This window comes from Narcine bancroftii, chromosome 5, assembly GCF_036971445.1.
Source record: "Narcine bancroftii isolate sNarBan1 chromosome 5, sNarBan1.hap1, whole genome shotgun sequence".
Lineage (NCBI taxonomy): Eukaryota > Metazoa > Chordata > Chondrichthyes > Torpediniformes > Narcinidae > Narcine > Narcine bancroftii.
Genome location: NC_091473.1, coordinates 139,914,514 through 139,936,783, shown reverse-complemented (window position 1 = coordinate 139,936,783; position 22,270 = coordinate 139,914,514). Strand labels below are relative to the sequence as shown.

The following is a 22,270-nucleotide window of genomic DNA, read 5'->3' as shown; positions in this document are numbered from 1 at the left end:
ACGATCTTGGGAAGGCGATGGTCCTCCATTCTGGAGACGTGACCCACCCAGTGCAGCTGGATCTTCAGCAGCGTGGACTCGATGCTGTCGACCTCTGCCATCTCGAGTACTTCGACTTTAGGGATGAAAGCGCTCCAATGAATGTTGAGGATGGAGCGGAGACAACGCTGGTGGAAGCGTTCTAGGAGCTGTAGGTGATGCCGGTAGAGGACCCATGATTCGGAGCCGAACAAGAGTGTGGGTATGACAACGGCTCTGTATACGCTTATCTTTGTGAGGTTTTTCAGTTGGTTGTTTTTCCAGACTCTTTTGTGTAGTCTTCAAAAGGCGCTATTTGCCTTGGCGAATCTGTTGTCTATCTCGTTGTCGATCCTTGCATCTGATAAAATGGTGCAGCCGAGATAGGTAAACTGGTTGACCATTTTGAGTTTTGTGTGCCCGATGGAGATGTGGGGGGGGGGGGGGGGGCTGGTAGTCATGGTGGGGAGCTGGCTGATGGAGAACCTCAGTTTTCTTCAGGCTGACTTCCAGGCCAAGCATTTTGGCAGTTTCCGCAAAACAGGACGTCAAGCGCTGAAGAGCTGGCTCTGAATGGGCAACTAAAGCGGCATCGTCTGCAAAGAGTAGTTCACGGACAAGTTGCTCTTGTGTCTTGGTGTGAGCTTGCAGGCGCCTCAGATTGAAGAGACTGCCATCCGTGCGATACCGGATGTAAACAGCATCTTCATTGTTGAGGTCTTTCATGGCTTGGTTCAGCATCATGCTGAAGAAGATTGAAAAGAGGGTTGGTGCGAGAACGCAGCCTTGCTTCACGCCATTGTTCATGGAGAAGGGTTCAGAGAGCTCATTGCTGTATCTGACCCGACCTTGTTGGTTTTCGTGCAGTTGGATAATCATGTTGAGGAACTTTGGGGGGCATCCGATGCGCTCTAGTATTTGCCAAAGCCCTTTCCTGCTCACGGTGTCGAAGGCTTTGGTGAAGTCAACAAAGGTGATGTAGAGTCCTTTGTTTTGTTCTCTGCACTTTTCTTGGAGCTGTCTGAGGGCAAAGACCATGTCAGTAGTTCCTCTGTTTGCGCGAAAGCCGCACTGTGATACATTACAATGATATACCATATTCACCCCTTGTTTTTAAAGAGTCCTGCGGGGTGAAGTGGAACTTACAAAGTTACACGCTTACAGTTTAAAGTCATAAGTTCAGCTGGGACTGTCGTAGAACTGGTTGTGGCTGCACTGCAGCAGCAGAGTCCTGGACGGTCTCAGGCACCTGTTCATATCTATCAGTATTGTGCTGATGGGTAGTCACCGTGCCTGGTTTACTCTCCCACGGGGCAGAGGCAGGATACCAGAGGTAGGGTGCGTCGTGTGTGTTCAACTGTAAGGAGGGTGTGGGGTTATTTGCAGCAGTCTCCAGGGCCCCTGAGTGAGCCAAGTCCCCGATGGAAACAGTGTCCTTGTGTCCATCCAGAAATGCCATGTAAGCATATTGAGAGTTGGCATGGAGGAGGTGGACCCTTTTGACCAATGGGTCAGACTTATGGTTCCTCTCACATGCCTCCAGAGCAAGATGGCCCCCAGGGATGTCAGCCATTCCAGTAGTGTGGTTCCTGTCACAGATTTCCTGGGGGAGGAAAACATATATTTGTGTGGTGTAGCATTAGTGGCAGTGCACAGCAGGGACCTGATAAAATGGAGGGCCTCCGGGAGAACCTCCTGCCAGCAGGAGACTAGGAGCCTATTTGACTGCAAGGCCAAAAGGACAGTCTTCCAGACTGTAGCATTCTCCCTCTCCACTTGCCTATTGCCCCAGGGGTTGTAACTGGTGGTTCTGCTCGTAGCAATGCCTCTGACCAACAGTACTGGTGGAGCTTGTCACTCAAAGGAAGGCCCCTGGTCGCCGTGGATGTAACTAGGGAAACCAAATAGAGTGAAGAGGGTACGCCAGGCCTTGGTGACTGTGGCAGCAGTCATGTGTGACCAGGGGATGGCAAATGGAAAGCAGCAGTATTCGTCAATGATGTCAAGGAATTACCTGTTACAGTCAGTGGAGGACAGGGGTCCTTCAAAGCTGACACTGAGCTGTTTTAAGGGGCAAGTGACTTTAATAAGTTGTTCCCCATCTGGCCGGTAGAAAGGTGGCTTGCACTCAGCATAGACCTGGCAGTTCTTTGTCATGCTTCTGATCTCATTAATGGAATACGGCAGGTTGAGTGCTTTGACAAAATGAAAGAACCTGGTGACTCTGGGGTGACACATCATTATGGAGGTTTCGATCTGGGTGCTGGCACAAGTACCACAAGATGGCATCTGGTGTCTCATTAAGTTTCCCCAGCTGGAACAGGATGTCATTGTTATAAGTGGTTAATTCTATTCTCCACCGCAGTATTTTATAGTTTTTGATTTTTCCCCGCTGTAGATTGTTCAACATGAACGCGACAGCATATTGATCAGTAAGCAAGGTGAATCTCTTACCAGCCAGGTAATGGCACCAGTGCCGCACTGCCTCAATAATGGTTTGGGCCTCTTTTTTGACTGAGGAGTATCGAATCTCAGGGCCCTGCAGGGTGTGCAGAAAATAAATGCGACAGGCCTGACAGCCTGATTAAGGGTGGCTGTCAGGGCGAAATCTGATGAGTTGCTTTCCACATGAAAAGAGGTGGATTCATCCACTGCATGCATCGTGGCCTTGGTTATGTTAGATTTGATGTGGTTGAAGGCTACACAAGCCTCCTCAGCTGGGGGAAAGACGTAGCTTGATAAGGGGGCAGGCTTTGCATTGTATAATTGGAGATCCACTGAGTATAATAGGACCTTGAGGCTGTGTGGAAGGGGAAGCTCCAGGACTGGTCACATGCAGTCTGGGTCCAGGCCAGTGATGTCATTCTCATGTCACAGCCAAGGATGACCAGGCGAGTTGTGCGGAACATGCACGTGGCCTTGTTGTACGTCAGATTAAGGAGCTTGACTGTCTTGAGAAATCTGGAGATTGGCATCATGGTCCTGCGTGTCATGGCAGCAGATGGTGACGTTTTCAAGATATAGGAAAGTGAGCTGTAACTTGTACTGATCCCATCATATAGTCCATATCCCGCTGGAAGACCGAGACACTGTTCATGACGCCAAAGGGGACCCTGCAGGAAGTGGTAGAGGCAGCCATCCACCTCAAACGCTGTATACCAGCAGTCTTCTGAGTGGATGGGTAGCTGGTGATACGCGACTTTAGATTGATGGTCATGAAGACCTCATACTGAGCAATTTGGTTAACCATGTCGGTGATTCGCGGAAGGGTGTAAATGTCCAATTGAGTGTATCTATTGACGGTCTGACTGTAGTCGATGACCATTCTATTCTTTTTCCTATTTCACAGTTTTGGGGTTCCCAGAACACTGCAGCTGTTGTTGAGTTGTTACTAGAGCTAGTTGAGAGTGTCAGAAAGTTTTCGTGGAGCACCGATGCTGTAGTCCTGTCGTTAGTGGAAGGAGTGGTGACGCATCCCAGGATGGCTGTGACTGGGGTGACTATGAGGTGCCCACATTGTCAATCGAGTAAGCTTCCATATTCTGGAGCCACTTCCAGCATACCTGCCAGCTCATCTGCTCTCCGCAGGCTGAGTTCCCCTCGCTCTAAAAGTCTCTGTCATACGTCATTCAACCTGATCCCCATGACATAGATGCCCCAGATCAGGTCCTCTGAATACTCCGTGGCAGACACGGCTTTGCATTCACAGGCCCTGCTGAGTGCTCACAGGGCCTGGAGATATTTGGTATTTGACTTACTAGGTTGTTGCTTTCTGTTCACCAGAAGGTGTCTAACATAAACAACATTGATCTTATGCAGGTAGTGGCCTTTGAGGGTGTCCATGGCTTCTTGGTACATTGTGGCATCCCTGATCATGGTGTACACCCAGGTGCTGACCCAGGAGTACAGTACTTGCAGTTTGTCAGTTTCTGATCGCACAATGGTAGATGAGGCCTGCAGGAATTCCTCAAAACAGCCAGAGTTCAAAGCTGGTATATGCCTCAGGTGATTGAGGATCGATTTCCAGTTTTTCTGGTTTGAGGATCTGCTCCATTGTAGAAAACTTCAAGTGAATTAAAGTTTGAACCATCAATCACTCAGGAGACTATTGTAGAGAAACCAAAAGGCTTTAATTCACTTGAGAACATAGCATATGCTATGTTCAGTTGTGTTGCACTGAGTTGAAGGGGGGTGTGGAACAACTACCTTTATATAAGAATGGGGAGGGGCCACAGGTACAACTGGCCAATAGGCATGCTTGACCAGATAATTATACATTACAGTAGTTTACCACAGTATCATTTGCAAACTTGGCTACACGACACTCTGTCCCCTCTTCCATTTCATCAATGTAAATGATGAACAGCTGCGGGCCCAGCACCCACCCCGTGGCCCCCCCCCACTTACCACTGTCTGCCAATCAGAAAACACCCATTTATCCCGATTCTCTGCCTTCTGTCAGTTCACCAATCCTCAATCCATGCCAATATACTTCCCCCAACTCCTTTCATCTGTATCTTATTGATAAGTCTCTTGTGTGGCATCTTATCAAATGCCCTCTGGAAATCCAAATATACAACATCAATCAGTTCCCCTCTATCTACTACACCCATTATATCCTCAAAGAACTCCAGCAAGTTTGTCAAATAAGATCTGTCCTTTCTGAATCCATGCTGCATCTGCCTGATGGAACCCCTTTGTTCTAAATGTCTCACTATTTCATTCTTAATGACAGCTTCATGCATTTTTCTGACTACAGATGTTAAGCTAACTGGCTGATAGTTACCCGTCTTCTGCCTACATCCCTTATTAAAAAGTGGTGTGACATTTGCTGTCTTCCAATCTGCCAGGACATGCCCAGAATCCAGAGAATTTTGGAAAATGACTACCAACACATCGACGATAACTCCCGCCATTTCCCTCAGTACCCTGGGATGCATCCCATCAGGACCAGGGAATTTGTCCGCTTTCAGTCCCATTACTTTGCTCATCACCATCTCTTTCGTAACAATTATTTATTTATTTTTTAAATCGAAGCCCTCACCTCCCTTCGCATCCTTATCACCACTCTTTGTCATGCTGGACGTGTCTTCCACCAGTGAAGACTGACAAAATATCTATTCAATGCCTAAGAATATCAATTTCCCTTTCTCATCTTCCAAGGGACCTATGTTGACTCTAGCCACCCTCTTCTGTTTTATATATTTATAACATCTTTTGCTATCTGCTTTTTATATTTTGTGCCAATTTACCTTCATAATAGTTCTTCCCTTTCCTCATTTCTCATTTCGTGGTCCTTTGTTGTCTTTTAAAGTTTTCCCAATCTTTCAGTTTCTCACTAACCTTGGCTACTTTGTACATGAGCTTTTAATTTTATACTTAACTTTATTTCCTTAGTTAACCATAGAAACATAGAAGATAGGAGCAGGAGTAGGTCATTCGACCCTTCGGGCCTGCTCCGCCATTCAACGAGATCATGGCTGATCTTAAAGTTCAGTACCCCGTCCCCGCCTTCTCTCCGTAACCTTTAATACCCTTATACTGAAGAAATAGATCTAATTCCCTCTTAAATATATTTAATGAACCTGCCTCTACTGCCCTGTGTCAATGAATTCCACAGATTCACCACCCTCTGGGTAAAGAAATTCCTCCTCATCTCGGTCCTAAATGGTTTGCCTATTATCCTCAAACCATGGCCCCGGGTTCTGGATTTTCCCATCCTTGGAAACATCCCATCTGCATCCATTCTGTCCAGTCCTGCCAGAATTTTATAGGTCTCTATGAGATCCCCTCTCAATCTTCTAAACTCCAGCGAGTACAATCCCAATTTGCACAATCTTTCCTCATAAGTCATTCCTGCCATTCCAGGTATCAGCCTGGTGAATCGCCTCTGCACTCCCTCCATTGCAAGAACATCCTTCCTTAGATAAGGTGACCAAAACTGCACACAATACTCCAGGTGTGGTCTCACCAAGGCCCTGTACAGCTGCAGTAAGATATCCTTGTTCCTATACTCAAACCCTCTTGATATGAAGGCCAACATACCATTTGCCTTATTAACCGCCTGCTGTACCTGCATGCTTGCCTTCAGAGACTGGTGTACAAGTACCCCTAGGTCTCTCTGCACTTCCCCATCTCTTAATCTTTGCCATTCAAATAGTAATCTGCCCTCCGGTTTGTATTACCAAAGTGGATAACCTCACATTTATCCACATTGTAGTGCATTTGCCATGTATCTGCCCAGTCTCTCAATTTATCCAAATCACACTGGAGCTTCCTGACCTCCTCTTCCATGCACACAATCCCTCCTAGCTTAGTGTCATCTGCAAATTTGGAGATATTACATCCAATCCCCTCATCCAGATCACTAATGTAAATTGTGAACAGCTGGGGTTCCAGTACAGATCCCTGTGGCACCCCACTGGTCACCGCCTGCCACTCAGAAAACGAGCCATTTATCCCAACTCTCGGTCTTCTACCTGCCAGCCAGTTCTCAATCCACATCAATACTTTGCCCCCAATCCCATGAGCCTTGACTTTGGAAGCCAGTCATTTATGCGGGACCTTATCGAAGGCCTTTTGGAAGTCCAGGTACACCACATCCACTGGGTCTCCCCCATCTATTTTACCTGTCACCATCTCAAAGAATTCCAATAGATTTGTCAAGCACGATTTACCTTTTGTAAATCCTTGTTGACTCCGTCCGATCCCTTCTCTGCTAGTCATATGCTCCGCTATTACATCCTTAATAATGGATTCCATCATTTTGCCCACTACTGATGTAAGGCTCACCGGCCTATAATTCCCCGCTTTTTCTCTACCCCCCTTTTTAAATAGTGGGGTAACATTAGCTACCCTCCAATCCATGGGTACTGATCCTGAGTCTATCGAGTTCTGGAAAATAATTCTTAAACCATCTGCTATCTGAATGGCCACTTCCTTAAGTACCCTAGGATGTAGATTATCAGGCCCTTGGGATTTATCTTCCTTCAATCCCATCAATTTCCCCAAGACCATATCCTTAGAGATACTGATTTCTTTCAGTTCCTCCCTTGCATTAGTCTCTGTGCATTAGTCAACCAAGGTTGACTCTTCCCTCTCTTCCTGCCCTTTTTTTTTTAAATCTGGGAATATATTTTTGTTGGGCACTGTGAAAAATCTCTTTGAAAGTCTTCACTGTCCCACCAACTAGTTTGTGCTCCCAGTCCATGCTGCCCAATTCCTCTCTTATCTTGTTCATACAATTTTTGTGAAAAAAAAGACAAAATCTTATTTTTATTTGTTACCATACTTCAATCTCGGCACAATTGATGCAGTTTTTTTTACAGGTAGCCACACTAATAAATCCTTGCTTCAGCCTCCAAAGTTTTGACAGGTCCAAGATATTCCAGTCTGGTGGCCACAATTTTTCAATCCTACCAAACCCCATACATGAGATGGCTTTGGAAGACAAACTGGACTATTCACCATTTCCATACTCACTTCAACAACCCAGGATAAACCTCATCCAGACCTAGTTACAGACTGTGAGCAGAAATATTACATCCATTTTCCTTTTGTTTGAACCAGGTCACCATTGTTACCACAGATTTCACCTAGCTATTTTTGCCTGCTATGTATGATGCCAAATATATATTAAACCCATTCCAGTCAGTCTCCCTTTCTCAACAGTCTGATCTCTTGATCTTTCCAATTTCTCTCAATTCCAATAGCGAACACATTGCAGTTCTCTGTATCTACGCTCCAAAGCTTTATCATAGTTCTTTTGTCCTGCCAAATTAAATTTAGTTATTTGAAAGGGAAGAAAAGGTCCATAAAAAAGGCCAGAAAAGTTATAACGCAGTTTCAGGGCAATCCCTAACCTCGTACCTAGTGACTAAAAAAAAATCTAGTGATTGTGGTGCGCTATCGAACAGAAGCAAAGACTCAAAAAAAGTCTGTTCTACAGGCTTTATTCAACATAAACTTCCTTAGAGCTGGCTGTGAGAATGCTGTTGCAAGGTCTGAGACCGTCTTCAAAGGGCTGGATCTGGCTTACATCCCGGAAGGTGATTGACAGTTGGCCAGGTGTTGCTTTGGCCTCTCGTGCTCTTCTGCAGGTACAGAGGTTTCCCCCTGCAGTAGACTGGTGGTGTACCACCACAGTGATGAGTTTTGATTTACAAATATAGATAGATAATATAATTGATAAAGTAAAAATAGCAAAATTGCTTTTTCCTCTATTACAATAAAGCAAATAGGAGAATAGCAAGGAAAAAGATTAGAGATCTCTATGCACTTATTTCTTAAAATTCTTTGATAACAATTCTATCAAAGTCTTAAAGCTTCTACTTATTTTGCCAGGAGATACAATGCTATTCATCATCTGAAAAGAATTTCCAAGACGTGATTTAAAAAAAAATAAACAGGAAATACACTATTCAAACTGCAAGATTAGTTACACTACCACTTAATATTACTGGAACAAAAAACAGAGTCCTAACTAGGCAGACCATTTTAGTCACAATTGTTCAGCTCTAGCTTACATTTGTCAGAGAGAGAAATCAATGGGTCTTCCAGATGATTAACTGTGTCTTTTGTCTTATACTACACTCATGTTGGCCACTTTACATACATCCACACTCACGTTCCAAAACTTATCATTGCTTATATATTCAATGGGATCAGAGTTGTTTTGACCTCTCCTGTGTTAAAATACATTCAATTTCACACATCCACAATCACATTTCTGCTATCTTGAAGAAAGTGACAAAATTAAAGATGCAATAAGACATTTTCCATCCAAAAATAGGGGGGGGGGGGGGGCTAGAGAGGTGAACTAAGGCAGTAAATGGAATTTGATAATGTACATTTTCGATGTTAGATACCAGAAAGAGATTTAACAATCCAAATATCAAATTAATAAAGATAACTCCAGAATTTACAGCTGTGTCATCAGGCCACTAAAAGGTTAGAGCAAGTAACATTCTGATTTTCTTTCGGGGGGGGGGGTGTGGAGGAGAGAAGGCAAAACAAAAAAAAAAGTTCTTAGTTGACAAAAATAAGAATCATCGGCATCCCAGGAGTGTGGTGAGCTAAATCTCAAAACCAAGAAGGTGGAGTGCAGTACAGAAAAGTGGAGGAAAGAACAAGTTGAGATAAAGGGTACAAAAATGAAATAAATTAAAAAGGGAATCAATTAAACAATATTCAAACCAGTTCTTTCCTTACCTGGACCTGAAGCTGGGCAAGGCACCTCTTTTGCTCTTTTCCTGAGCTTTCAGAGCTACTTTCAGCACAGGAGCTCTCCCAACTATTTTCACTTGATGATTCAGTGATTCGGGTTGCAGATTGGGCCAAAATTGAACTTTTTACAGGATCCTTACATAGTTTTGCAAAACGCATCTCAAATACACCCTGTGTATGATTATGCATGAATTTACATTCACACAAGAGGAAGAGAAAGAAAGACAATATAGTAAGAGGTTAAGCAATGAAGCTCTAAATGGGAATTAATCTACTTGCGCCAGACAAATGAGGAAATTTGAAATAACAATGAAATAATCAATTTCGGACTCTATCCTTTCCCAAGACTGAAACATCGCAAAATGCAAATTAATTCAAAATAATTCAGCTTATATGAACCAAAATCTATTTGGTGCTTGTTTTGAAATCAATTTTTAATAAGTGAACTACACATTTCAGATCAATAGGGTTCTTATTTGTTCTGTGTAAATGTTGTAACATTTAATGTTATTGGTTAGTCTCTCTTTAACATAAATGGTGTGATCAAATTCAGATTCAAATTCATAATTGATCTTGGTACATGTGGAAGGGAAATATCAAATAATCATTGCACCAAAAGATACAGAAAGGAAGCAAACACATTTCTTTTTCTATCATGTTCTCAGTTTAGAAGTTTTAATAAGCTTGGAAGAAAAATTTATCAATCTGGTTTTACTCAGAGGAGAAACAATTGGGAACTTTTGTTCCAGACCTCCTCATCAACCCTGAATCTGTTTTCAGCTAATGGGAATGGATGAATTGAGGGCAGATGGTCAGAGAAAATGGTGAGTATCGATCTGTGGGTGTAGAAGTGTGAAGTGAGACTTGGCTTCTGCAACTTGAGGAAAGATTGCAGATCCCACCTCATGCTTTCCCCAAAGAGGGAAGTTGAATCAAGAAGACAGGTTGACTTTGACAAACATGTATGCCCATATTCATTTTGGATGAATGTGCAAACAAGGAAGTAGAAGACTGCAAGAAAAATCCATACAAATCTGTGTAGTGGTTAAATTTCACCCCTTTTGTAGAGTTCAATATGTTTACCTGTCAATGGGAATGGATTTAAAAAAACAATAATGGAGCTTAAACTAAGATCACACAGAAAGAACTCTCTCCAGCAAGGAGGATGACATCCAAGACAGATAAATACTAAACATACTGAATGAATATTTTAAATTTTTGAATAATATATCTGACAGTCCTACTGCTCAAGACCTACTGTCAAATCTAATTGCCTGAAAAAAATAACAAAAAAACAAAGGAGCTAAAAATATTGTGCCAATACGATATTGGCTTAGACTTTCTCATTTAAAAAAAAAACTGTTGGCTGTATCTTCACAACAATGGAGAAATGTGTGAGCAAAGACTTGCAAGTCCAGAACTTTAGAATGTGCTCCAGTGTTCGGCTGCTCTTCAAGTGGAGAGGCAAGCTCTGCAGTTTCCCAGAAGAGATACTAGGAAGTCTGCCTGCTAAACCACATTAGAGATCGTGCATCAGATATGTTTATTTTTATTCAGTTCTGACTACCATGGAATCAGAGCATTACAGTTTAGATACAAGCCCTCCAGCCCTTTTAGTGAGGGACTATTAACCATATGGAGCGGAAACAGGCCATGTTGGCCTTTCGAGTCCGCACCGGTTCACTGAATGAATATTTCAAATTTTGTGGTACCACCAATTTACTTGCAGAGTGACTATGATTCAGGCCAAAAATCAATTCTCAATTTTCTGTTTACAGTGGCAGCTGCAATCAGTGAGATTGTAACTTCCTAATTAAGTATATAAAAAAAATCTGAAATAAAAACAAAATACTCGAAACAAATCAACAGGCCAGGCAGTGTCTGTGGAAAGAGAAACCCATGTCGTTTCAGATTCTGTACTCTGTCAGAACTGGGAAAAGGAAAATCAAATTAGCAGAGGTTGAGGGAAGGATGAAACAACAACAAAAATACTTCTGATGGGGTGAAGTAAATGCAGCAGTCAGAGTTGGCGTCAATTATGCATTTTTGGTTATGTAAAGTTGCCAATAGCAACACTGTAGGACATGCCCAGATTATAAATTCAAAGAACGCAAGCAGAGTGCTCTCACCTGCAGTTTTTGGCCCATTGCTGTTACTTCATGGTCTGGTGGATTGTACTTGTAACAGTTCGAAAACATTAATCTCACATCTGCAGCAAACCCTTCTCTATCTTTGTACTCTTGGTTGTGTAATTTTCTCTTCCAAGAAAAGATGAAAAAAAAACTATCAGAATCAAGTGCATTAAATCTTAACCCATGACAATTTTAGATGATCATTAAGGTTTGAATTTCCATCCCTGAAAATGTTGGTTACTGATACTGATCAAATTAAAAAAATACTTCCAATGCTCTAAAATGAATTCACTTCAATGTTTATAATGATCAAATTGCAGACCACAATACACATTTTTTCACATGAATGAAGAAAAAATACAGTAAAACAAGAAGCAGGTCCCACAGTGGGAAAAGATATATAGCCCACATTTTGGACCCTAGCCCTTCAGGAATGTATGAGCAAAGAGCAGGCAGGCAACCAGACTAAAAAGGTAGGGGGAGGAGGGAAGAAGGGGCGGGGGGGGGGGGGATGAGGCACATGGCCGTGGAAGCAAGTCTGGGTGAGTACATGGTCATAAAGCTTGAGAGCAGCAGGCAGTGCAGATGGGGAGCAGTGAGAGAGATCTGCTCCACTATTAAATCTCTTTGGTGAATGTGAAGAAGTTTAGTTGCTTTTGTGGTGATATGTAATTACACTACTAGGTCACCAGGGGTCATCCCGGTGACCTTGTATATAAAGCCATCCAGAGCTACAGTCCTGCCTTCCAGGTTCGTCTTGCAGAGAGACAAGACCTCTTAGTGTACATATTAGTTTATTAAAGCTGTCTTATACTCACACTGCTGGTGTGGTTATTGTCAGTACAGGTTACTTCCATACTTTCTCCTATTGACTACATTAAAAAATATATGATTTCAGTCTGTGGCCCCCAGGATACCATATGGTTCCCATTAAGAATGGCTAGTTTAGATTATTGATGACCAAATAGTTAAATGCATAAAAATATACTTTAGCTGGTGTCAGAAAATTTTTTAACATTCGTTTGTGTCCTGCTGTCATTTCTGACAGTGCCAGTATTTATTATCCTAAAGAAGACAATCAAGAGTCAACTGCTTTTATGAATTTGGAGTCACCTGAAGGCAAAAAATGGAGATGCATGGCCGAAATCCTTTTCATGGCAGACAGAAATAAATCAGACAGGTTTTTAATAACAATCTGACAGCCAGACTTGGGAACAGATTCCAAAGTGTAACCCCCCCTGAAAAAAACTGATTTAATCAAAAACATTTACATTTTATAGCTGCCAAAATGAGATTTTAGCTCAAGCCTGAATCAAAGGTCTAGATTTCAGGACTCTGACTGCCAGTCTAATTTCTTATTGACGATACAATTGTAACTGAAATCAAGGCATAAGTAAGAGTTTGGCTGCTTTTTTTCAGACAAACTACAGCTTTATTTGAATATAAATTGATCAGCAAGACACATTTTCAACAACTTATGAAGCAAAGTATTTACTGTTGACTCATGAACAATTCCATCTTGAACAGGATGCATTTGGATCTCAGATTCAAAATGAATCACATTGGGTGAACAATTCTAGAGTAGGAGCAGTCATAGCATTCAAACAACATTTGTTCACATATCAGATAATTTACTTGATCGCACAATTAAATCAAAATCAATAATAAAGACAATATAGATGACACTTTCCAGGTTCTAGTATTTCCTAATTTCAAAACGTGCCATCTTCAAGGTAAAGTGGGCACAATATTCCAAATTACTATTTTATTAATTCAATAAACCAAACTTTGTAGATGCAGCTTTATGTAGCTTTAATTCGTTGATAAAATGCTTAAACATTTTGCATTAAGATTTTCATAACAGTGAGTAAACAAAGCATATACTGTATTTTGGCATAACGATATTCAACTTTAAAGAGATATACAAGACGAAATAAGATGAAAATTATCTCAAGCTTACATTCCCTTCATAATTTGTCGAATAATGAGTTGCAAGATCTTCATCTGCATGGATATATGACATATTACATCATAGTCACTATGGTAACACTGGAAACAATACTCCTTTCAGAGATAGGCACAAGATTAACTATGAATCAAAACTACAAGATTTTAACCTTTACAGACAAAGTTATTAACATTAGACTGTGGCCACTGGAATCCCAGTTAACATGATGAAATAACCACACAAGGCATTTCTAGAGTGAATCAAATGGATTTATCACCTGCACAACCTTTTAAAAGCCAGAATCACGCATTCAACACACGCTGACGTCATCACGCACTGATGTCACATGGCCGGTTCGAAGCCTCCTGGGAGTTGTAGTGCTGGCAGAGCACCACTACATCCCACCCTCCCCCCTCCAGACTGGCAGAAAGGTTTGTCTGTCTATTAGGTGTCAACCTCCATGACAGACGGCTGCTGCAGTGGGGAAGACTTGCCCACATGAGCTGGTTTAAGCCTGTCAATAGTGAAAGACTGTGGCTTCCCTCCAATGTCCAAAATACAGGTCAACCTAGTTTGTCTAAGTATCCTATAAGTTCCTTCATAGGGTGCCCATAAGGGTTGACCAAGTGTTGCCCTTCAGACGAAGACATATTTGCAGGATTTGAGGTCTTCAAGCACTTCTAGTACTTGGTGATAGCCACACACCGTCCATCTATTTTGGAGAATATCTTCACTCCATGCAAATTAACCGGGAAATCCTGAATTTGAAGTATTGGATAATGATCCGGGATGGTGTTATCGTTAAGCCACCTGTAATCTCCACAAGGTCGCTAAGCTCCATGGTGTTTTCGGACCATACGTAATGGAGAGGGACTGTTAGACCTATAAATTATGCCTACTTCCTCCATCTTGGCAAACTCTTCCTTAGCTAAACGAGGCTTCTCTGGAGACAAGCAATGCGCTTTAGCATGGATAGGAGGGACCTTAGTACAAATGCGATGAGCAACTCTGTGCTTTGCAGTGGAAGCAGAAAATTGTAGAGTAGTAATCTCAGGGAAATCTTCCAACAGCTTGGAGAATTCATCCACTGGTTTACTTAACGTTTGAAGGCGCAAAGCAGGGGTGTAGACATTTATCAGAGGAATAATCTGAAAAGTAGCTCCATTAGCCAACACGCTTTTAGGTTGACGAGGAATGAATGAGCCCAAAGAAAATCTGCACCAAGCGAAGGTTGGGATACTACTGCTATAATAACTGGCCAAATGTAGAGATGATTCTTGAACTTGACATTTATCTTCCTGGTGCCAAAGGTCAGAATGTTGTGTTATTATGGTTATGGATAAATATGTCTTTAAAAGAGATAGATTGAGGTGGTTTAGTTTAGTCACACTTCACAAACAGACTAACAATTCACAAAAGAAATATCATTTAAAATGCAAGAGCTTTGCTGAAGCTAGACATTGAAGCTCTAAGGGATTTTGCAGATCTTTCAAAAATTGGGTCTGGAGCCTTGGGAGAGTTTTTTTTATAAGCAGAGAAAGGAAAACACAAACAAGATTCTTCTGACAGAGAGTGAGAAAGAGAGTGAGAGAGAGAAGAGTCAGTTCTGCAGTAGCAGTTGAGGCTGTCAGGCTTGTTGAAAACCTCATTTTGAAGACAGGTTGTGAGTTCTGAGTTCAGCCTGTTTAAAACCCTTGTAGTCCTTACAAGAGGAAATTTCTGGCTAGAGTGTTTCTCCTGAAATAAGGGAATCAAGAGAAACACTCTGGCAACTTGGAAGATGTTATCATTTGGAAAACCCATGATGGGGCAAGATTTTTCAACAAAACACTGAAATGACTGATTGGAGGAAATCAGTTGATGTGTGTCCAACGAGCAACAAATCACTCTCTGAAACCAACAAGAACTGAACGGTAACCATTTAACTTTAAGCACCAGAGTCTGGTAAAGATTCATAAATGTTAAATTCTGTGCACACTGTAAGAATTGACTGATACCAGTGAACTTGGAGAAGTGATAAGTGAATGAATAGACTGTGAAACAAAGAACTTTCCTGAACATATGCACATTACATACACGTGCGTTTTGAGTTAGAAGGGGGTTAAGTTAATAGTGTTAAGTTTAAGATCAATCTTGTTATTATGTTTAAAGAAAATTAAAAGTAACTTTTGTTTAAGTAACCATTGTCTTGGTGGATTTTTATTGTTGCTGGGATTTGGAGTCCTCTGGGCTCATAACAGTTGGAACTGTTAACTGCTTGTAGTTGCAGGTCTAAGGTAGGAGAGCATGTGTCAAAACCAGTGGGTGGAAATGCACCAACTTCTGAACCTGTGTTCATTGGGACAACTGGTCCCATACAAACTGTAGGCTTGTAGGTTTCTTGCCAACCGCCGCAGCCCTTACTGGCGGTTGGCCTGGGCATTTCCTGCAAATGGACAGAGTGGAAGACACTTGCAGGCATTTACTTCCCAATACCTGTGGTAATAACACCAAGACTAGGTGTCCATAAGCTGCTTGGGAGTGATGTGCTAAGAGCGCTAGAGTATGACATGGGGTCAATATCAGGGGGGTTGGTTGTGCAGACTTGTCTTTCCTTGCTGTGCTTTTTAGCCAGTCATAGAATGTTTGCCTCTGTCGTAACAGCCCTTGGGTTTTCAAATGAACTCTTGGATAACAAGAGCCGAATATCATCTGATATTCACTCTGGAAAAAAAAGAGCTGCTAGAGAAACATATTCGGCTGACAGGAACTGCATTTCATCCATTAGTTCTGATGGGACACAGTCTCCCAACCCATCAAAATATAGTAGTTTGGCTGCCCTTTCCCTACAGGACGTACCATACACGTAATAAGTGCTTTTAAAGCATCATACTTGCTGGTATGTGGTGGATCCTGTAGGAAGTCACTGACCCTCTTTGCGACAGCCTGGTCCAGGGCACTGACAAGATGGTAATAACCAGTGGTGTCCAATTTGACTTAGCGAAGGTGAAATTGTGCTTCAGCCTGTTGGAACCACAGTTCAGGCTCAGCTGTTCAGGAGGATGGTAGCTTCACAGCAACAGCTGCAGGGTCCATGATTGTCCAAAAATACGTTTTTGGACTCATCGGGGTCACCAATTGTAGCCACTGAAATCGCGGTGGACATGACAAAATAAACACACAAAGCATTTCTGGAGTAAATCAAATGGATTTACTCTACATCACGCACTAACGGCACATGGTCGGTTCGATGCCTTCTGTGAATTGTAGTGCCATCTTAGTGCTGCCTCAAAACTTAATTATTTCTTGTGTATTGGCATTTTCTACATAAAAACAAATGATTAAAAATACACAAGAATGCAAATATAAAAGCTGCATCTGAGTGCATATTCACATTTAAGATTCAGAAAATGCATTTCTATGAATTTTTAAAAGAATATTTGGAGAAATTGATTTAAAAGTTATTGGACGAATCAGGAAGAGTGCTTCAGATTCATGTAGGCTCTATACACTGCCAACTTCAAAACAAGAGGCTCAATCTGGCCAGTATGAACTTGTCCTTAGCTGTATGGTGGAGTTACAATTCATAAATTTGCAGGGACTAGAGTGAACAAGAATTCATGAGCTATGTTTGAAAACCACAGAGATGACTGTGGACTTCAGAAGGGTGCCAGGGGAACGTGACCCAGATCTCATCCCGGGTATCAACATCTCCGAGGATCTGTCCTAGAGCCTCCATGTTGATGCAATCATGAAGAAGGCCCATTGGTGGCTATATTTTGTGAGGTGCTTGAGGAGATTCGTTATGTCACTGAAGATTCCCGAAAACTTCTACAGGTGTACTGTAGAGAGCATACTGGGTGGTTGCATCTCTGTTTGATTATGGATGTGCCAAATCTCAGGACAAGGAAAAACTCCAGAGGGTTGTTAACTTGGCCTGTGACATCATAGGCACCAGATGCCACCCCACTGAGGACATCCACCTGAGGTGGTGTCTTAAAAAAGCAGCCTCTATCTTCAAAGACCCCCACCACCCAGGCGGAAACAGAGGAAAGACCATCTCCTACCCTCACTTGATTCCACAGAGGATGTATTGAGAGCATCCTGTGGAAATGTATCACCGCCTAGTTTGGAAGCTGTACCCTGCAGAGGATAGTGAAGTCAGCAGAAAAAAAATAATTGGAGAATCTCTTCTCAGCATGAAGGACCTCTACCACACTAGATTCAGGTGGAAAGCCATAAACATTGTGAAAGACTCCACATGTACCATATTTAAACTGTTCTCCCTGCTGCCATCTGGCAGGAGGTTCCGTAGCACGTGGGCCCTCATGCCCAGAGTGAGAAACAGCTTTCTCCCCCCCACCCCCCAAACCATCTGAACTTCCAGTACAGATGTAGATAGTGTACCGTGGATACATCTTAATGAATGTGTTAAGTGTTTTCCTCCTATCTATGCAAATATGGTCCTGGAGAAACATTATCTGGTCCTACCATGTGAGCATGGAATGAACAATAAATAAAGCTGACTTGACTTTGCTACCATTGGGAAAAAAGTACAGGAGCCTAAAAACAAGCACTCAGTGCACAAGGTTAGCTACTTCCCTGCTGCCATCAGATCCTGAATTACACTTCCTTATTTTTCGTGCACCACTATTTTTATTTTTAATATTATTGTAAGATGGTTATAATTCTGAATGTTTGCTTTATGACGCTGCTGCAAAACAATGAATTTCGTGACTTGTTCATGACAATAAATTCTGATCATCTCTTGACTTTTTTTTAATGTTGTTGGGTGAATTCATAATCTTCTAATGGTGCCAGAATAACAATCTTGCTCTTGATGTCAGCAAGATCAAAGAGCTTAATTGTGGGCTTTAGGAAGGAGAGGTGAAAAGACCACACACACCTGTCTTCATTGAAGAGGCAACAGTGGAGAGGGTTAGCATCTTCATCTATGCGACCCTCCACTGATGCAGCATCAATGATTCCAAAAAACGGAAGTTGAGCAAAAGTGAGAGGCTTTTATTCGCAATAGAATGGAGGAACATCCATGCTGGTCAACTGTCCCGAACTGAGGAGGGTGGCTGAGGAACATTCCCCTTTATTCAGGAGTCTGTTTGGCAGTTTGGAAGAATTTTTGAAGATTGGCAAAATGATCCTGCAGGTCATGGACCCAGATGGTGACGTTGTCGAGATACAGGAATGTGGCCTGCAGCTCATACTGATCTACAATGCAATCCATTTCTCATTGGAAGGCCAAGATCCCATTGATGATGTTGAAGCAGACTCTCAGGAAATGACAGAGGTGCCCATCCGACTCAAACCCAATGCATTGGCTGTTCTCCGGGCGGATGGGAAGCTGATGGTATGCCAATTTTAGGTTGATGATAGAGAAGACCCAATATTGTGCAATTTGGTTCACCATAGTGGAAAGATGGGGAAAAGGGTACGTGTCGAGTTATGTGTACTTATGAATGGTCTGACTGTAGTCAATAACCATCCTGCTTTTCTCCACATTTCTTACTACCACTACTTGTGCTTTCCGAGGACTGGTGCTAGCCTCAATGACCCCCCTCGTTGAGGAATTGCAGCACCTCCGTCTTAATAAAGGCCCTGCCCCCAGCACAGCATTGCCTACTTTTTGTGGTGACAGGTTTACAGTCAGGGGTGAGGTTGGCAGTGATGGAGGGATGATTTTGAGGGTAGAGAGTCTGCAGGTCATGCACAATGGGCAATCAGGTGGTTGGCTGTGTGTGGTGGGGGAGGAGGCTGAAAGGTAGGTGAAGCGTAGTGGGCAATTTAAAAATGGATGGTGACAGACAATGAAGGGTGGATGGGGCCCATCGTACTCTATCGTTACGCTTTTAAGGTGACATTGAAAGTCCAGTCCGAGGGGAAGTCATGTGATGGAGTAGTGACCGGTAAGAAAATACCAGCCCTCTCAAGAAAAGTAAAAATAAAGTAAAGAAAAAACAAAGCCACAAACACAGAAACCATAACAAATTAAAAATAAAAGTGTGGAGAAAATGGCAGCAAAGAAAGAAAAACCAAAAACGGGAAGAAAAGAAGAAGGAAGGACGTCGGAAGAGAAAGGTGAAGGCCTTACCTGTATGAGGAGACCCGCCACGGAGAGAGAAGCCCGCTCCCTGAGATCAGTGGAAACCCCGAACTCAGGACTACAAAGATGGTTCACGGAGCCAAACAAAAGTGCGAAGTCAAAAACAACACCGATGGGAGGGGGGGACTATCTGAGGAGTAAATCTCCACAGCTTCAACAGACAAGTATAACACGACAGCAAGACTCCCAACAGGAAAACATAGAAAATAACGAGAACAAGAAGGAAGAGAATAAAAATAGGAAATCAGAGAAACAACAGATGACCAACCCAGAGGAAGAAGACCAACACCAAGACACTTTTAATAAAAATAAGAAGAACAAGAATACCCAACAAAATAAAATAAACAACCCAACAAGAAAACCAGAAGAGACAGAGGTAAAGGACACAGATCCTGGAGTGGACCCAGAAGAAGAGGGATAACATCAAACTCTACACAGAGAAATGGAAAATGAAGGGAAGGGACAGTACAGGAATAATTTTTTTTTAAAGAATATATGGAAACATTAAAAGAATGGCTGACACAAGAATTCAGTGAAATAAAAGGAAGAATAAAAGGTACAGAAGAAAAAGTGAGTAGATTAGAGATGATCATGACAGAAATAGGAAAAAGAGTAGACAAGGTGGAAGAACGAGAAACAGCCATAGAAATGGAGGTAGATGACTTAAAAAAGAAATTGGAAGAATCTGATAAAAAAGTTAAAGAAACACAGGAGCTGTTAGCTCAGAAGATGGATATAATGGAAAATTATAATAGGAGAAACAATATAAAGATAGTGGGCCTTAAGGAAGATGAAGAAGGCAAAAGAGAAATATATTAATTGGATTAAAGCATTATATAAGGGACCATTGGCGAAAGTGACAGTAAATGGATATATATCAAACCAATTTAAATTAAGCAGATCAACAAGGCAGGGATGTCCACTATCTCCCTCACTGTTCGCGTTAGCTATAGAACCACTAGCAGAACTGATAAAAACAGAAAATAAAATAAGAGGGATAAAAATAAAAGAGAAGGAATATAAAATCAGTCTATTTGCAGATGACGTTATAATATACTTAACAGAACCAGAAATATCAATAAAAGAATTACATAAGAAATTGAAGGAAAATGGAAAAGTATCGGGGTACAAGATCAACACAAATAAAAGTGAAGCAATGCCAATGAATAATGCGGATTTCACTAAGTTTAAGAAAGAATCACCATTTAGATGGCAAACACATGCAATTCGATACCTACATATACAACTAAATAATAATTTCGGCCATCTATACAAACTAAATTATCAGCCATTAATGAAAAAAATTACAAGACGACTTAGAGCACTAACTTACCACTAACACTGATAGGAAGGATAAACTGTATTAAAATGAACATCTTCCCAAGGATACAATACCTATTTCAATCATTACCAATTCACCTAACAGAGAAATTCTTCAAGGAACTAAAGAAAATAATAAGGAAATTCTTATGGAAAGGGGGAAACCGAGAATAGCACTAGATAAATTAACAGAATGGTACAAACAAGGAGACCAAACTTTAAGAATTATAGAGCAGCATAATTAAGATACCTATCAGATTTTTATCAAACAAGGGAAAAACCAGATTGGACCAGATTAGAGCTAGATAAAATAGGGGAGAAGATACCTGAACATATACTATATAAGTGGGATGAAAAATTGGTGCAACATAGGAATTCACTAGTATTGCACCATCTGCTCAACATTAGGAAGAAGATTCACGTAGAAAGGAATAAAATAAATTACCAACTACCAAAATTAATAATGACACAAAATCAACTAATCCCTTTCACAATAGATAACATTTCCTTCAGAGAGTGGGAGAAAAAGGGATCAAAAGAATAGAAAATTGTTTTTCAGGAAATAAATTATTATCTTTTGAACAAATGAAGGACAAATATAATATAACTCACGATACAATGTTTGCATACCACCAACTGAAAACCTACTTGAAGGACAAATTGGGAAACAGTCTGAGGTTACCAGAAGGAAGCAATTTTGAATATGTGATTACAAACACAATGATAATTTAAAAATTTATAACAAACATGTACATCAAACTGCAAGAAAAGGAGAATGAGAAAACAAACTGTAAACCTAAACAAAAATGGGAACAAGATCTAAACATAAAGATAAAGAATGAAAAATGGGAAAAGCTATGCTCCAGAACTATGAGAAATACAATAAACATGAGGTTACGCATGATACAATTATAATTGGTTACACAGGCTATACATCACACACTAAAAGTTAAATAAATGGGACAGATGTTTTCAGACAGATGTTTTCAGACAGTATCAGACAGATGTTTTCACTGCAAAAAGGAAACGGGAACAACAATACATGCAATTTGGGCATGTGAGAAAGTGAAAAAATTTTGGGAAGATCTAAACCAGATATTAAATAAAATCACAAAAAGCAATATACCAAAAAACCCAGAGATCTTCCTTCTAAGTAATATAAGAAATAAAGAATTTGGACTCGATTTGGATGGAGCACAAAAAAGATTTGTTATGATAGCCCTAGTTGTAGCAAAAAAATGTATTATGTCAACCTGGAAATTAGAAGACAACTTGAGAATACAACAATGGTACATAGAAATGAATAAATGTATTCCATTAGAAAAAATAACATATAATTTAAGAAATAACATCACAATATTCGAACAAATATAGGAACCGTACATGAAACACAATAGAGAAATCCTACCACGGACCTCCACCACCTAAAATAACAGAAGGAGAAGACAACGTAATGAACTGACTCAGTATGTAAAAGTAGAAGACAAAAATTACTTGTTTATTTTTATTAAGTGACAACATTGTTTAATG

The 22,270-nt window shown here is 41.2% G+C and overlaps 1 protein-coding gene across 7 annotated transcripts in view; it reads right to left on the bottom strand.

Moving 5' to 3' along the window:
* LOC138764011 (bromodomain-containing protein 3-like) overlaps positions 1 to 22,270 on the bottom strand; it is a 160,325-nt gene that overhangs the window by 72,056 nt on the left and 65,999 nt on the right. For all 7 annotated transcript variants that reach the window (XM_069939194.1, XM_069939197.1, XM_069939200.1 and 4 more), the window contains exons 7-8: positions 11,373 to 11,501; positions 9,229 to 9,414 (exon numbers count right to left, since the gene is read on the bottom strand). In XM_069939194.1, the coding sequence (XP_069795295.1) occupies positions 9,229 to 9,414; positions 11,373 to 11,501 (315 nt within the window). The remainder of the gene's footprint in view (positions 1 to 9,228; positions 9,415 to 11,372; positions 11,502 to 22,270) is intronic.